Source organism: Parasteatoda tepidariorum, chromosome 1, assembly GCF_982258835.1.
Source record: "Parasteatoda tepidariorum strain Cologne lab strain chromosome 1, Ptep-v5.0, whole genome shotgun sequence".
Taxonomy (NCBI): Eukaryota; Metazoa; Arthropoda; class Arachnida; order Araneae; family Theridiidae; genus Parasteatoda; species Parasteatoda tepidariorum.
The window spans coordinates 87,663,887-87,682,599 of record NC_141755.1 but is presented as its reverse complement, the minus strand read 5'-3'; the positions used below and the strand labels follow the sequence as shown (position 1 = coordinate 87,682,599).

General features: G+C 32.0%; 1 protein-coding gene across 1 annotated transcript in view; it reads left to right on the top strand.

Annotated features, from left to right (window-relative positions):
* Positions 1-2,074: 2,074 nt before the first annotated feature.
* The window catches only part of LOC107446854 (sodium/hydrogen exchanger 8), a 37,650-nt gene continuing 21,011 nt past the window's right edge, over positions 2,075-18,713 (top strand). Inside the window, exons 1-6 of the mRNA XM_071180495.2 lie at positions 2,075-2,291; positions 6,967-7,124; positions 9,826-9,906; positions 10,660-10,718; positions 13,812-13,898; positions 15,504-15,605. Of these exons, the coding sequence (XP_071036596.2) occupies positions 2,149-2,291; positions 6,967-7,124; positions 9,826-9,906; positions 10,660-10,718; positions 13,812-13,898; positions 15,504-15,605 (630 nt within the window). The 5' untranslated portion in view covers positions 2,075-2,148. The remainder of the gene's footprint in view (positions 2,292-6,966; positions 7,125-9,825; positions 9,907-10,659; positions 10,719-13,811; positions 13,899-15,503; positions 15,606-18,713) is intronic.

Sequence of the window (18,713 nt, the reverse complement as noted above, 5' to 3'; positions counted from 1 at the left end):
TACCACCCAATTTTTTTAAAAGTTTGTCTACCCCCCCTAATTCAAGTGTCTAGATTCCAAATATTTAAAAAAAATTATATGTTTATTCAGCGAAAGTACGTTTTTGTGTCTGATTTCGTAACTTAATTAATAGTTAGCACTAATTAATTAACATATTTGAGGTCACCCCCAGGAACCATTAAGATTGACACTTAGTTCGTGAAAATCCGATCATTAGAACGAAAGTTATTCAGGGTGATTCGTTTTTTTTTTTTGCGGACTGTACACGGTGGGTTTTAGCGGAGTCCAGGATCGAACAGTCCCTCTCCGGACCAGAGTTCGATTCTCAAACCACTGGGCTACTACGACTCCATTTAAAGTGTGATATTCAGAATTAATCCTATTTTTTCAATGGCTTATAACTTCAATTTTATGTCATTAGTTCTTGGTGAGTTTCCACTAAATAAGCTTATCAAGCACGATATTAAAGAGTGTTATTATAAGTGATGGTTTCTTATACGTGGTTTCATATATCTTTTATAATACGAATTCGGGAACGTCATACCTATAAGTTGTGAAATTATTAATTCTAATTTTACTTGTGATCACCTTGTGGCGTATCTACCACCATGATTAAACATCAATTGTTGTTGATGCTGTCTTGTCCAGTAGTGCAAGGAAAATTAAATTTGTCCAAAAGTATCTAAAACAGCCTTGACCACATCAATAATGCTGCAGGGAATCCAGATGAATCCTAAAGAGCTTCTCCAATATGGCTGGACAATCAAAGATATGGTCTGGAGAGAGTTCGGTGTCGATGCAGTGAGGACAACTTCTCCAGCTTCGATGGCCATTGGGAGATATTTTCATTCCCTTGAAGTGTTTAATCCTCAATCTAGCTATGGTTAAACAGCAATACACTAGTTTATAAGATATGCTAACTCGATTCAATCTCGAGGTACCTTCTGATTGATGAAAGTTGTCGATTTCCACTCCCTTCACATTCGTTACCTTCGGAGGTGATATGATCACGCTTACTCCGATGGACGGTACACATTGAACAGTTAACTTGCCATTTGTCACTGCGTCATTGTTCTCCTCACGCTGTGGTTTCTCAGTCTCAATTGCACACAACGGAATCCTGCACACATTCGACCGCTAATAGCAACACAGTAGCGACCCCGCACACAACCGTGAACCTAATACAGCTCTCACGACAAATGCTCAAAACCCGGTGAAATTAATACAGCTCTCGTCACCAGCGCTCAAAATCCGGTGAACTTAACACAGCTCTCCCGGTCTTTCGCAAAAACGGTAATTAATTAACTTGTGGTATCCATTCATCGAATTCTATTCCTGATAAGATTCTGATGGGAGAGTATTTTGGTGTAAATAAAACTACGATTATTAAACATCGATTCACTAGTATATTAGACATATTATTTCAATTCAATAACTCTTGAGGTTCTTTTTGATGGATGAAATTTGGCATTGTCAATTTCTGCTCTCTCCACAATAGCAAAAGCTCCTAAAGCAAAGAATTCAAAAGAAATTGCGATAAAACTAGTTTTCGATGGATTACATCTGTAAGCTAGCAAATCCCTCATATTATAATATATATATACCAAATTCTTTGGAATTTTTTTTCTTTGGGATGTAGGACACGAACTGGTGACCGGGGGGAGTTTCAAAGTTAGACAGTTAAACCCACCGCATCTTTGAACGTACATATACCATATTAGATGAGGATTGGTTCAGAATTGAGAATTCGTATTAGGTACATACACAAATATATAGATATAAACATTCTGCTTTGCTTATATGGATGTTAGTTTTATCATGAACGATAACACTATGGCTTCTATTAACATATTTTAAATGGATTACGTTTTACAAAAATATTGCCATGATTTTGTCAACCGTTCTTTTGGCACCTCCAAAACTTTATTTTCCAACTTATTTTCTTCATCAGTTAAAACAAGTTTAAAAAATTTGGTTATGTACCGAATGGTAAATAATAAAAAAATAAGAAAACCGGTACCGAGCTTAAAGCTAATTCAACAATTTTGCAATGCAAAATTTAAGTCTACATTGAAGCAAAAGGTTTAATAGTAATAGAATGCAATTATCGTTGTTATTATTCTTTTAACTAATACAAAAGTGTTTTTAATGAATACGTCAGTAGGGAATAGTTTAAATGTTACGGGCTCATCGATTCTTCGATATGGCTCAGTCAACATCTCTTTGAATAACTCAGTTCAACAACAACAAAGTTATCAGGCTGCTTTGATGTTTGAAAGTGCATTATTGAAGTTAGTATTCAAGTTTATATATTCATTATTCTTTTGTTGTCAAAGATACTTACCTTTCTTTAACTTCTATTACCCTATCTTTCGTAAAATTAAATCGATTTATAAAGAGTATTTAAAGCTATGCTTGACATTATTTTAATTTATATGTCTTTTTTCCTGCTTTTTTTTCCCGAATTTGTTGTAAAGATATTAACTGTGAACAAATAGTGATTGCCAATAATAAAAAATAGTGATAGCCATAATTGCTGTTAAAAACAGTTATGGCTGTCACTATTTTAACATAAAGGTCAAAAATAGAAAATTTTGCTACTGGCTTGTGACCAGCTACAGACTTCTTAATGGTGATTACTTTTTCAAAAATTTAAGCAATTTTAAAAATATTGATTTTAATTAAATATGGTATTCCTCTTAAAGCATATCTCAAAATAAGGTAAACTTTATAAGTTTCATTTGTAAAATGAATACAATTTAAAAAAAGACAACCACAAAAAAAAAATTAATTTTCAGAATATTATAAAACAATCATAATAATGCTTATTCATTAAAACATAATGATTAAGGCGCATTGTAGGCAAAAAAAGTAGTGATAGGGTGATGACTGACAAGCAATTTTTTTACTCGCAGTTTGTTATATTTAATAGTCACCCTTTGGTTGGTGGTTACCGTTAGTTTTGCTCCATAGTTTAACTGGTTTTATATTTTAAATTTAAAAAATAAAATGTTGAGCAACCATGAGAAAGAGCAAAGTGTTTAGTGGTATAGTCCACATTTTTTTTTTCAAGTTCTTAATAAAGTACTTAATTTTGTTGTACTTTAATAAATTCAGTGATTACAATAAACAGCTTAAGAGCCTCGAAATTTTTTTTTAATAATTGTCGTTGAACAGCCGATCCAATCTTTTGGGTTCACGACTACTAACGCTAAACTCCGTGGCTTTGTAATTCTGAACCCAATCTTAGAAGACAAGGGGACTGCTGGATCAAGAAATGGGAGAAATTTTGCCTTCGTGGAGGACTTTTTGATGAAACTATCCCGCATTTGCGTTACATGGAGAGGAAAACCGCGAAAACCTCCCATGGTTAGCCTGACGGCAAGGGGACTCTAACCCATTATCCGTCTAAGACTGAGGATATTTTACGTCAGCACTGTGGTTGATGCAAGCCGGATGCGGAATATGTATCAACCTGCCATTGCTGGGATTCGAACCCGGCTCACCTCATTGGAAGGTGAACGCTCTATCCCCTGACCATCATGGTTCTTGCCTTGAAAAATTGACTTATACACTATGAATTTAGCTATAACGCTTGAAGTTTTGAGCAGCTATTAAGATAATATTTTTTTTTTAACTTAAAGGTATACACAGGTTGCGGACTGGAATGCAGAATTTCTTGCTTCGCCTCGGTCGCTCTGGACGAAAAGGTTCTTTCCATCCATTTTTCACCGTTTGCAATGTAAATTCTTTGCAACTGATTTTAAATTGACCCAAATTTTAACAAACCATGGAAATTTTAAAAGATATTTATTTCGTTTCCATCTGCAGACCAGTGGAATTTGTGCTTGCGGTGATGCTGATGAAGATGCTGAACATATTCTTCTTCACTGTAGTCTCCATGCGAGTGCCCGAATGAATTTAAAGACTGATTTGAGACGTCTTTCAATTTGTTGGCCACCTGTCTTATCAGAACTGGTCAAAACTATTGAAAGTCTTGCGGCCTTGCGGAATTTTGTTTTTAGTGTAAATTTGTAAATTTTTCTCCTTTTGTTTTTTACTTACAACTGTAAGCCTCATGCTATACTTTGTGGTGCATGAGGAGTTTTAAGTCGTTTAAATTAAAAAAAAAAAAAAAAAAAAAAAAGGTATACACACGCAGTATTTTTTTTTTAGTTTCACGTTCTTTCATTTTCGAAAGTTAGGAGCTATTTTTAAGTTGTGTAGATTATTTAACGGTTTAAGCTTATGATAGTGCGTTATATTAACAAATTCAAAAAAAATTTATTTCTTTCTTAACTGGCACAGTGAAGGATAATATAGAGATTTTGTTAAACAAAATGATAATATGCTTTACTTTCGTTCTTTTTATTTTTGTTGCTAATATTGTTGTTAGTATTTTGGTTTGAGAAGGATATTTTTTGTGTCATTTTTAACTGACCTAGAAGCCTTGTTGTGTGGTTAATAACTTGTTTACTTGTATTTTTTGTGCTCATTTACCAAAAAAAAAAGGAATACTCGTCGAAAAACCATCCTTGAATAGTGTGGCATGAGCAAAAATCAAATACCAAGATAACTAATCTTAAATCAGTGCTAGCTACTAATCATCCAACTAAGAGACTACGATGTAAAAATAAGTATAGGTTTCATTTTTTCTGATGAACCTCTCCTTTTTAAAAGTTGTAGAGTGCGCAAACTAAAAAATAGAACAATCTGAATGACTCAGGATAGCCTGGTCGGTAGGGCCGAAGACTCTCCGTGTAGTAAATGGGGACTAATGCACGCTAAATCTGTCGAGTCGCAAATTCCTCCATGTTCCCATAACAAGTCAAAACCTCTGGGGGTACTGGATTACAGATCGATTATTCTCTGATCCAGGTCAAAATTACGATCCGCGGATGAATGAATGTATGAATGGGTCTATCCTATAAACTGGTGTGACGTATGGGTGTGGCAGAAGTCTAATTTTTGGCCATAGATGGCGCCACTGGAAAACAAGAACAATCGCTCCCCTCTGCCTAAAAAAAACCGGCACACGAAAGAAGAAGAACAATCTGAATAATTTTTGATTTAAGGAACGGATTTTTATCGTACTAAAACTCAGCGGTTCAAATCTTGGCAAATTCATGCAGACAGCATTTTAAGTTACTAAATCAGAAGTGAATCGACATACATAGTGATTCAGCAATGCAGTTATCAACTATGAAAAGAGTAAGAGCATATCATTAGGATAGAGAATCGAATAACAACCCCAGCTTGAAATGTCACGGTACGTCGTTAGGGGCGCTTCCCAACTACGGACTGGCTGTTTGTGGGCAGTTGAAGTTGTATTTTTATTTATCTAAATTATCTTAATTTAGCATTAAATTTAGATTTTATTATAATTATTATCAGAAATAACATTTAAATGGGACCAGATTTATTTATAAAATCGTAGTTTAATAATTTGGTGACGAATTTGCAAATCTTTCTAATTTGGTTGCCTAATAAGAAAAATACGTTAAAGCGGATGTTGTTTTTTCGAAAACTTGGATGCAGTTTTTAAAACTATTCAGATTTAAAAAGTTAACTTCACGATAATTGGTACAAATAAATTAAAGTTCTAGTTCTCGAACACTCGATAATAAAATATAGGTAACGCGCCTAACGTTTCCTTGTCATTAACTGTTCATGAAGCGTAAAAAGTAGAATCTTTAATAATTCGATTTCCCAGGCTTAATTTAGACTATTCAAACAATTTGTTCAAATTTTATATTTTGCATCTTTTAAAATGTTGTGAAAATTTGTATACCTTTCAGTTCAGAATTGTTCCGCTTGTTTTTAATTAAATAATAATAAATAATTATTCAAAATTAATTTTCGCATGGAATTATCTTTCGATAAGCAAATGAAATAATTGCATACAAACGATTTTCAAATTACTTAAAAAATTCTAGAAATGTGGCGAACTTTGCAAACAATACAATTAAATAAATATACTAATAACATTACCGCTCTCCGGACCAAACTATTCCGACATTGCGACTACCCTCCATACTTTGAGTATTAAGAATCTAAGCCCATCATAAGAAAAGGCATGTTTATTCAGAGAAAGTATGTTTGTGCCTGATTTCGTAACCTGAAATGTCGTCTGCACTAATTAATTAGCATGTTTCCGACTACTGCTTCGAACCATTGAATCCTAGCACGTTCAATTCCGACCATTAGATCATAAGTAGTTCAGGGTGTTCCATTTTTTCAAAATTTCTCTTTCATTTTCATTTTATTTTAATTAAAATTTAATTTTATCTTACTTTATTTTATTTGTGCTTATTAATCATATATTGAATAATGTAACTTTCCCAAATTAATTTTTTTCGTTAAACTTTAAGAACGTAGAAAAATGAATCATTTAAATTATAACTTTATCAAATAATTCTGTTAATGCCATTATAGTTACAGAAAGTCCAACGGATGACTTATTGATCTCAAAATTAAAAATCTGAGAAAAAAAGGGCGATAGAAAAGTGAAACAAATGGTATACGTATTGTAAAAGCTGTAAAAAGTTTTTTTTTAAAATTTTTAATTTAGTTACAAAGATTACTAATAAATGGCGCGGTACTATTTATAAAGTTTTCCAAAAGAATGCAAATAACGTAGGATTATAATTTAACCTGAGATATTCTAATCACAGAAACATGCATTTTTTTTTCACAATGCCTGGTTTAAACCTAGCACGACGTATAAATGCCAGAACTAATAGCTCAATTTATTAGTGTAGCGCCATTTGTTAACTAATTTTAAAACTAAATTCCAAAGTTTCAGTATAAACTTTTTACTTACAGCTTTCACGATAAACATGTTTCATTTCTTTTCGAGATTTTTATTTTTGAAATCAGTTAGTCATCCTTTGGATACCCTGTAAGAAGGCTTCACTGGAGCTGTTGAAAAATAAAACTGAGTGTGTGAAACATCATGTTTTGCAGTTTCAGTTCAGGAATTGAAAATTTATCTACAACGACCACAGCATCAGTGACTGAAACTTCGGCTACAGAATGTTCAAAAATTTCTGAGTTACCAGAAAGTGGCAATAAAGAAGAAGTACACAACAGTATTAACATCTTACTCATGCTTTTTGTGATTGGTATGTTTAAAATGGTCATAATTTTTTTTAATGAATTTGAAATATAGTAAAACGAGGAATTTTAACCACTCGAGGAAGCTTTCCAGAGAGGTTAATGTTACTCAAAATGGTATTTCGCTCCTTTGGAAATTCATAGTACCTAGTACAATAGAGGAGTGAATTTTCTATTAATTGTAAAGATAGTTTTCGTATGAATTATTTGATTTAGGTATCAAAATGCCATGGCATCGGAAATCATATTAACCTCACAAGGGTTTACGATATAAAGTAATTAGGCTTACAAGATAACCAAAAATCGTATGAGATTCAGTTACCCACAAAATACATGTTCGCCTTAGTTCATATTTTTTTCTACTTTATGAAATATATTACAGATCGATGGATTGCCGATCAGAATTTCACTTTTGTACCTTTCGATATAGAAAGACTCAGAAAAAAAAACTTAGATCTGCTCTTAGCTAAGAACTTAGCTAAAAGGTGAGCAACTGAAAGGTTTGCAGGAAGCTTTTTTGATGTTTAGTTTATTTATTGCATTAGGTAGTGAAAAACAGATTCTTCTGTTTTATTCTCGAAAGATTCAGACGTTAAAGACATTTCCATATTTTCGTGGTAACCATTCATCGATGGTAGCTTGTTTTTATGGTAAATATTCATTATTTGCATCTATTTTTCTATGATAACTCATTGTTGGGATCCGGTTTTTCCTTTTTTTTAAACTGCTTTGTTGTTTTTTTACCCTTTGCTTCAGGTAATCATTATTTATTTATTTTTTGCTGACATTTTTATTTTCTCCAGCTATTATATATGTTGCAGTACTTTTTGGTTAAAATTGTCCCAACTTGATGATGAGTTGTTTCATGGGATAAGAATTAAATAGTAAATAATAACAAATTGTCTCAAATCCAAAAACCATATATAATAAATGCATTGCTTCGGTAATTGTACAAAATTTTTTTTTTTATGGTCTTTTGGACAAAAATTGTATTTATAGCAAACATAGGATTTAAAAGTTATGTTTTCTTTTTAAATTTTAAAACGATTTACTACAGTCCTGGTAACACACAGGTGCTAACTCCTCACTCAAAACAGATGTTCAAGGGGGCTATCTGGTTTTGAGAGTTTTCACTGCATACGGATTCGCATATGCGATCGCACGTCAATGCTATTCAATCATCCATTCACTCATCCTTACACGTAGTTTCAAAACATTCGCAGGCGCGTCTAAGACAGTCGTATGCAAGAAATATCCAGGACTTTTAACAACCTAACAGTGAAAAGAACTAGCAGATATTTCTTACAACCAATTCACAGTGTCTAAATTAGGCTGTCAGATCTTACAAAACATTTTCGTCAGAGTCTATGGCGAAAACATAAGTATTCTTTTATATCCGATTTGAACCACCGAAATAGCGAGTGAACAATTCGATATTTTATTCCTGATTTTGAACAATGTAAATATGTGATGTTTGATTAACAATTGTTAAAGTTAAAAATAAAAAAAAACTTTTTCTTTAATCCCTTTTTAAGGATTTAATATGTTGAGCAGAAACGAATTACACGAATTTAATAGTTTTCTTACAATAGATATATACAGATATCTTTCTATCTATAGATATCGTAAACTATTCATGTAAATTATGCGTGTAAATTATTACATTACGACATTTCTACAAAATTTCTAAAAAAGCTTCTCCGCAAACGTCTGTTGATCAACCTGACATAGTGCTGGGGGTGATGAGGGAGAACAAACTCATGGATCTAATCTGATCCAGATAAGAAAGAAGATATTTTCACTATTAACCCACTGACGGTTCTACTTGTTAAAAGTCGTATTTTAACCTGCAATCTTTTTCACGTAGCAAAACCGGTTTTCCATGTTAAGAGATAGGAAAATAATGTATGGGGGAGAAATATTTTTTATTTTATTACCGTCGTTGAACAGCCGACCCAATTTTTGGGTTTACGACTACTAATATTCAACTACGTAGCCTTGTAATTTTGAACCCAATCCAGAAGACAAGGGAACTCCTGGATCAAGTATTGGGAGAACTATTTGATGGAACTAACCCACATTTGAGTTACATGGAAAGGAAGACCACGAGAACCTCCCTTGGTTAGCCTGACGGCAAGGGGACTCTAACCCATGATCCATCTACCACTGAGGATATTTCACGTCAGCACTGTGGTCGGTGCAAGCCGGATGCGGAATACGTATCGACCAGACATCACCGGGATCGAACCCCGGTTCCACTTCATTGGAAGGCGAACGCTCTATCCCCTCTGTCAGCGCGGCTCAGGGTAGAAATATTCGCCCAATTTTGCCCATTTGCTGAACCACCTGTGGGTTAAAGCTTTCAAAACCGGCGAAAAGAAAAAGAAACACTTCTTAGTCCCGCACTCTCCTAGAGTACACGTACTAAAAAATACGCACACATATTCATGTGAGATGTAATACGAGAGTCTAAGCACGCGTGCTCATGGACGGTTGGAATGAAAAAGGCTCGTCTCATATATGATATCATATGGGGTGTGAAGAATGAATCGAGTGATCGCGTATGTGTAATCATCGTCCTGAACGGGTTAAAAGAAATCAGATTGAAAAAAAGGAAGATAATTTGTAACTTTTGCTAGCCAAAAGTGTTTCAATAATTTGAATATTTTGTTATTAAAATTAATTAATAATTATCGTTACATGTTTCAGCTCTTTGTTTCTTGGAAATTTATTTTCTTCTTATAAGTAACTTTCATTTCGTCCCTGAGAGCTTCATTGTTGTTTGTACAGGTAAGTAATTTTTGTACAAGTTGTTCTGCAATCACAACCATTAAAATATTTATCATTGTCTAACTACAACGAAGAATTCGTTTTTAAAAACAATAAAATGAATAAATTGTCAATAAAGAGGGCTATCTTTAAAATACAACAGCAAGAATTACTTAGATGTCAACTTCTCCGGTTTCAGCGAAATGATTAAGATTTGAGTTTGGTGTGTTTGATACATGGTTTAGTGGATTTGAGCTGATATATGCGCTGATACTTTACTTAGAAACTGATGCTTTACAGAATTTCGCAATAATTTTAAATGGTTCATTAGAACGTAGCTGGAATAAAAAAGGTGTTTTATATAATTTTTTGAATAGTATGAACATATTGAATAACTTAAAAGAATATACACTAAATAAAAAATCATACATTAAAGCATAAATACATTTTCTACGGAACCAGTTGGCATTTCAGGGATACACGTGATTGTTAAATAATTGTGCTAACATGTGGCTCTTTTCATTAGTGTCTCGATTGTTGTGCTAAAAGCATCATTCTAACTCTATTTTATATATATATAAACACATATAATAAAATAATATGAAATAGAAAACTATTATTGGGGAAAACCAAAAGTCTTCCTCAAGACACATCTTTTGGCTTAATGAGAATATTTTCAATAAAATTAAAACGATTCAAACTTTATTGAGAAAATGCATATTTTATTTTTTATTTCATTCTGATGTATTCATTTATTGAATGTTTTAAATACAGGTGCTGCCTTAGGTTTAGTCTTCACAATGATTTGTGGCCATCTACCTGGAGAAACAGAAGTAAAGCATGTTAAATCTGTAGTGATTAATAATGATTTCATTTTAGATTTAATTATATGAAATTTAAGAAAATGTTTTTTAAGACATAAGTTAAGACATGACAATTTGATAATTTCTTAGGCTTTTTTTTCAGGGGATTTTAAAAGCTTTCAGTATTTTTTAAAGAAGTTGCACTACTAATCAATTTTATATTAATTCGTTAGTGTCCACTGTCTCTCTAAGCGGCGTATCTATCGGGCGTCCAAAAATGATGCGGAGTACGTTTTGCTTTAAAACTGCACAATTTATCTTCAAATTTCAAAATTAGTAACAAAATTTGACAGCAATAGGGTGTTAAATAAACAAACTTATGAAACATTTATTTAAAACTATTCATGTATGGAAACTACAAAAAGGCACATTGCTATCTGATAATGAACTTTGCACCTAATTTTGAAATTTGATTAAAAAAGGAATTAATTTTCTAAGCAGACTGCATGCAACTTTATGTTTACAGATCCTTCTATTTTACTTTAATTAATTTTTCGAATAGTCTGGAATTTTTTGGACATTCAGTGAAAGTTCATCATAAGCTTACAGAAATTTCTTTATTGATATAAATTTGACTCGATTTTTTAGATATTTTTATTTTACATTTTATCAATATATATAAATAATTATTATACTGAATATGACCACGTAACCTTTTTCCTTAAATGTAGTTTTTTAAAACAAATGTTGATTTAAAATGCAGTTTACGTAAATTTAAGAAACGGCTAAAATGTAGTTTTACGTAATTTTAGGAAAAGTTTTAAATTTGTTTGATAAGTTGCTAATTTGTAATTAGAAATCATTTATGGCATAAAGTTTTTTTTCTCCTTATTTTTTAGAAATGGACATAATTTTTCATTTTGATAGTTTTGATTTATGTCTCTAATATTTAACAAGAAAATGTTATAAATATTTTTTGTTTGATTTTAAGGTATTCAATGCTTGTATATAAAAATGTTTTGAAAAAGTGCGAACTAATAAAGTGAGTTAATTTTTTTTCTCATAGGGCCAAAAATATGAATTTTTCCTTTTAGCATTTTTGTTGGAATTTAGATAGCAGAAGAGCAAAAGCTAATATTTCTAATGCAATGTACTCTATGCATCCATGCGTCAGTCACGTTTAGATTGTGTAGAATAACAATATTTTCCAGCTGAACATTTAGAACATTTTCCTCAAATACATTTTTCCTATTCAAGAGATGTCCACTACCATCACGATATCATTAGAGTACTATCTTACATACCCGAGTTAATCAGAGAGAAATTTTGTTTTATTCTGCTACTATAAAATTTACATGTCAAGGTATACGGTTTTAACCCAAAATTTAAATAATTCCACAACAGTAGACATACTAGTTTCGTAACTGGCGTAACTGCTACAGCTAAAACCCAATCCCAGAATAATCAAGATAGTTTTGAATTTATTTATATATTTGTTTATTTTTCATTTATTACCCATTGGCCAAATGGGTCTTGGTGTGAATTTGATGACGATTACACACTTTTCAACTATGTTCAAGAGTTACTGTAAACAGTGCGCATGCGTCATCATTGCATACGATGCTATGTCGACCGCTGCTGTTTTTTCTTATTTTCACTAGCAGGCATTTTTAATGTATTTACATAATATTAATTTAAAGTATTTTTATATTCTTTTTATTATTAACGTATAATTACTGGCTTGATGGTGATTTTAATTTGAATATGAATGCTGAAGAAGGAAAAGTAATTTGTAACGTCTTGAAACTTGATGGCGTGCACACACTTTCCAACTGTGTTCATGAGTAATAGTAAACAGTGCGCATGCGTTGCTATTTCGACCGCTGCTGTTTTTCTTATTTTCACTAGCAGGCATTTTTAATGTATTTACATAATATTAATTTCAAGTATTTTTATATTCTTTTTATTATTAACGTATAATTACTGGCTTGATGGTGATTTTAATTTGAATATGAATGCTGAAGAAGGAAAAGTAATTTGTAACGTCTTGAAACTTGATGGCGTGCACACACTTTCCAACTGTGTTCATGAGTAATAGTAAACAGTGCGCATGCGTTGCTATTTCGACCGCTGCTGTTTTTTCTTATTTTCACTAGCAGGCATTTTTAATGTATTTACATAATATTAATTTCAAGTATTTTTATATTCTTTTTATTATTAACGTATAATTACTGGCTTGATGGTGATTTTAATTTGAATATGAATGCTGAAGAAGGAAAAGTAATTTGTAACGTCTTGAAACTTGATGGCGTCCACACATTTTTCAACTGTGCTCAAGAGTAATAGTAAACAGTGCGCATACGTTGCTATGTCGACCGCTGCTGTTTTTTCTTATTTTCACTAGCAGGCATTTTTAATGTTTTTACATAATATTAATTTCAAGTATTTTTATATTCTTTTTATTATTAACGTATAATTACTGGCTTGATGGTGATTTTAATTTGAATATGAATGCTGAAGAAGGAAAAGTAATTTGTGACGTCTTGAAACACGTACATAGACAGGATATGAAAACCAATTCCGACGACAAGCATCGATTGAGACAGTTATTGCAACCCATGATTTGAAATGTTGTGGGCATTTAACGGAGTCATTCCAAAAAGAAAAAGTATTTGACCAATGGGTAACCAGTGATCGTACTTAGGCGATCACAACTTTTTTTAAATTTTTATTTTATTTTGCAAGTGTAAAAGCTATTTTTTTTTTTTTTTTTTTGAAAAAAAAGATAAAGTGTATGGTACATGTAATTTAACAAGTATAGTTTAAGAAAATAATTTATTCGCTTAAAAATTCTGAAGATATGATAATGCAAACTATATTTGTTGAATAGTATGAAAAATAATAATTATTTTATGGCATATTTTAATGATTTCCGTCTAATAGAAATTGGTATACGAAATTGATCATAAAACTTTTAGCTTCGCGCAATTGTTTGATTCGTCATATAATTTAAATGTTTCGTGAGAGCTTTGCTTTTTAGCATACATTTTTATGATTGCAAATAATTTATCTATTTGAATATTTTGAGTAAAATATTTTTTCCTGTTTTTGTTTTTATAAAAGAAGAAGAAAGAGACGTTTAATCCGACGACATTCTTTCTGTTTATGCTGCCTCCAATAATATATGAATCTGCGTACAATTTAAACAAGGTGAGATTTTTTTTAAATATTAGGGAGATTTCGCAAATTTACGTTAGCTTCCTTACACCCCAGTCCGTAAGATATCAAGTAATTGCACAAGAGCACTTCTAGAGCACATACGTCAGTTTTGTTGGTATGCGCATGCGCCCATGAAAAATATATCAAACTTACATAAGTGAAAATAAGAGATTTTGCAAAACTCTGTAAGTTAAAAACGCTAATGAAGTGGACTTTGTCATTTTAACTTCAACCACAAAATCAAGACAAACATTAACAATAGACAGACTATCTCCTTAAAGCTGTGGTATGCGATTCAAGATGCATTGTTGCACGTAAATCTGCAGATATATGAACAGAAAAATTTGGTAAATTATAGATTTTGATAAACTCAGCGATAAAGAATGCAGCTTATTTTTGTTATTAATAATAATAATTAAAAAAAATATTATTGAACTTCTATTGATTATTTCACTTTTTTTAAAAAACTAGTTTGTATAGTTAAAATATAAATATAATTTATATTTTAAAATAACGAAAATATATCTAGTTTCTTATAGAACTAGTGCAATTAGACAACTATAATGTTAAACAAAAACCAATAAAATTATTATTTTTTGTTGAATAAACCCATTTGTTGTAAGATCACACGATTCACTTCAAAATTTTATCAATACATTTCTTTAAAATCGCCTTCCATAGCCTTGTTTTTAGTTCGAAGGCCGGCTTAAACAGAAAACAATATTTAACAACAATAAACAGCGTGCTTATAGCTTTCTCATTATACAGTCAAGCCAACATTATGTATAGATACGTAGTATCTAAAATAAACGTGAGCATGCGCAGTTGCTTCAATTCTGCGTACGGGAGCGTACAGATGCTAACTCGAAATATCCTTATTAAGTAATGGAAATGACGTTGGCGGATTTTGAGAATAAGCTGGCATTTTTAAACTAAATTGTTTTTTATCAATGTTTTCAGATTAATACTTTACAATTTTTCACAATTTCTGCTAGAAAAAAACCAACTGAAATACAACTGAACATTTTACTGGATATAAAGATAATTTAATAATTTGCTTTTTCCCTTACATAAGACAGAAAAACTGGAATTAATATTTTTGTTATAAGATGTTTTATTTACATTCTTTATTACATCAAAATTTCGGAATTTGTTTGCAGGGATTAAGACTTCGACTTTACAACACGTCATTGATAAAAAAATATTTTATTTAATTCATGTTCATAATGAAAAGTAGTGCAAACTTCAAGAATAAAAAAAATAGAGCACAACGGAAACGATCTTACAATTTTCGTTTGTAATATTTGAGATTGATGAGGTATAACAAAGTATAAACGTAGTTCAGTACTAGTTGTGATGGCGAGACTAACTGTAATCGTAAATTATGATTGCTTAAAATCATGATTGAAATTTTAATATGGATAATTGTGTTACTTGTAATCAATCACATTAATCAAAACTCAAGTTCATGCCTATCACCTGTTCAGCAGGAAATAATGGAGAAACCAATCTTTATCCTAATATAGCTTGCTAAAGCTAAGAAATAAAATTATAATTTGATTCAAATATATTTCAAAAACAAAATTTCTCATCTAGGGAAATTTTTTCAAAAATATTGGATCCATTCTCGTGTTTGCTATAATTGGAACTGGTATGTCTGCCTTCACAATTGGTGGTTGCTTGTTTTGGTTAGGGAAGGTAAGAAATTTCGTTCGAAATAATCAATGACTTTTACATTTCTTCTTATTTTTTTATAATGCTCCAAAAGAAGCGTATATTGGAAAAAAGTTTTGATTTTAAATGTAAATATGTATATACAAGGAAAAAACCTACAACGTTCATCGTTTTTAAACTTTTATTTCATAACTTTTTTAAGAAAAGGGTGTTTATAATAATAACATCTGAAAAAATAAGTTTTTCAGTTTTTCCCTAGTATTTTTAGTGCAAGTGTTCGACTGCAAATTGCAAATGTAAAACTTTTTACCAAAAGAATCACATAGATTAGCAGCCTTTTATAATTATCTAAATGATTGCTTATAATTATCTAAAGCAAATGGTTGGCATAAGTAACAATTTAAACAAAGCGACTTCCTCCTAAAAAAGTTTAACTTAGTTAATTTATTGTGGATACAAGCTTTGTAAAGATTGTGTTTCTGTATTTCTTCAATTTTGTAGTTGGAAGGCAAATTTCACCCAATACTTGATCCATGAGTTCCCTTGTCTTCTGGATTGAGTTCAAATTACAAGGCTACGGGATTGAACATTAGTAGTCGTAAACCCGAAAATTGGGTCGGCTGTTCAACGACTGTTATTTTTTTAAAAAAAAGTAGTTACCACCATTTTTGGTCAGAAGATACACTAATAATTTTTACAGAAAAAAGACCATAAAGATGTAATGCAAGTAGAGCACGTGTTGCAGGATAATTTTTTTCTCTGAATGAAACCGAGTGGTTGGTGGGTGAATAGTGAGGGAAATATTTTACATCCCGTTTCTCTTTGTTATTTTAATGAAAGGAATTCGATGCGCCAGCTTTTATGTCCAAAATCTTAAAATATAGTGGAATACTGTGCTATATTTGGTTTAACAGAAAAATGTACTAAAGAACTTTATTTCATAGGGTATTTATTTTATTCATTATTGGGAATCACAATTGTTATATTTACTATATAAATAAACTTTACGCAATTCTTTCTTTTACTTAAAGAATAATATTATTCGCAATCATTCCTTTTTGTTCTAAATTCCAAATTCATACTATTAAAATGTCCAACAAGAAAATATAAACTAATAAGAACGTAACTTTATCATAAAATAATAATTAGAGTTAATTATTCAGCATTAATACATCATTTTTTGAAATTATTTCTCTTACACGGCTACAAAAAAAAGCCTCATTACAACTCCCCGAATGGCAAGGCTAGAAAATCGACCAATGATTGCCGGTAAAAATGTCACATGCCAAATCTAGCTTGAGGTGGCTCAACATATAGCGCTTTTAAAAACGGAAACTGAAATAACAATTCAGCTGCGGCAATCTCATACTATTAAGCTAGGCAGAAGTGAGTAGTCTTTGTCGATAGATCTCTATTTTAGTATTTTGTCGAAAGCGCTTTTTTTCACGAATTTATTTGACGATTTTTTATTTATATCACGAATTTATTTGTTTTATTATTGTTTTTAGTTATTTATTGAAAAATGAGTCTCAGTCAATGAGTCTTTATTTGAATTCAAATTTATTTTAATGACTTACGTATTTTCTAAAAAGATGTAATTTAAGAAAAAAAGTTGTTATATGGATTTGAATGATTGTTTTGAATTCTTAGAATTTCTTGCTTTTGTAATGTACCTAAGTTAGCAGCGAGCGAAGCGAGCTTGGTTTGCGAAGCTAACCATAAAAGATTGCGTAGCAATTTTCGGGGTTGGCGAGCGTTAGCGAGCAGTGGGCGCAGCCCACTAGTCTTAAGATAAAATTTCTAAAACTGATATCTCTTTAAAAAGGTTAAAACTTTGGCTATAATTAAGTCTATTAAAAAATTGAAATAAGTGAATTGCAATGGAAAAACCTGCATAAACAAATAAATTCTAGTAAAACAAATAAATTCGTGATATAAATCAAAAATCGTCAAATAAATTCGTAATATATAAATTCGTGAAAAAAGCGCTTTCGACAAAATACTAAAATAGAGATCTATCGACAAAGACTACTCACTTCTGCCTAGCTTAGGCTCTCTCTGGTTATTTCAGCTTCCGTTTTTAAAAGCGCTATATGATGAGCCATCTCAGCTAGATTTGGCATGTGACATTTTTAGCGGCAATCATTGGTCGATTTTCTAGCGTTGCCATTCGGGGAGTTGTAATGAGGCTTTTTTTGTCGCCGTGTAAGAGAAATATATATATAGATTATTTTAACTAAAACATTTTTTTCCAAAAACTTCCCTGAGTTTAATACTAAAATGTGATACATGCTTTATACACTGAAGAGCCAAAAAAACTGATATACCTGCCTCATATCGTGTAGGGTACCCGCGAGCACGCAGAAGTGCCGCAACGCAACGTGGCATGGATTCGATCAATGTGTGAAGTAGTGCTGGAGATAATTGACACCATGAATTCTGCAGGGCTGTCCATAAGTGGGAGTAAGAGGGGGTTGGGATATCCTCTGAACATCACGTTGGAAGGCATCCCAAATATGTTCAATAAAGTTCATGTCTGGGGATTTTGGTGGCCAGCGGAAGTGTCTAAATTCAGAAGAGTGCCGCTGACCACCAAAATCCTCAGACATGAACATTATTGAACATATTTGGGATGCCTTCCAACGTGATGTTCAGAAGATATCCCCACCCCTTCTTACTCCCACTTATGGACAATTTCAAAATTTTGAAGTTTAGTAAACTTCAATCATGAATATGGATCTCTCTCTCTCTCTTTCTCTCTCTCTCTCATATGCCTGTTAAGTCAGAGGGGTGCGATTGTTTTTGTTTTCAAGTGGCGCCATCTATAGCCAAGAATTCGACTTCTGCCACACCGATTTTTAGGGTGGACGCATTTATACATCCACTCCTACACACATTATACACCCACTCATAATTTTGACCTGAACCAGAGAACGATCAATCTCCAATCCAGAACCCCAGAGGTATTGATTTGTTATGGGAACATGGAGGACTTTGAGACGCGATAGATTTAACGTGCACCAGTCACCATTTACTACTAGTCTTCGGCCGGAGGGGTTCGAGCCCACGAACTCTCGGACATGGGCCCAGCTCCCTACCGACCAGGCTATCCCGGCCCTATATGGACATTTG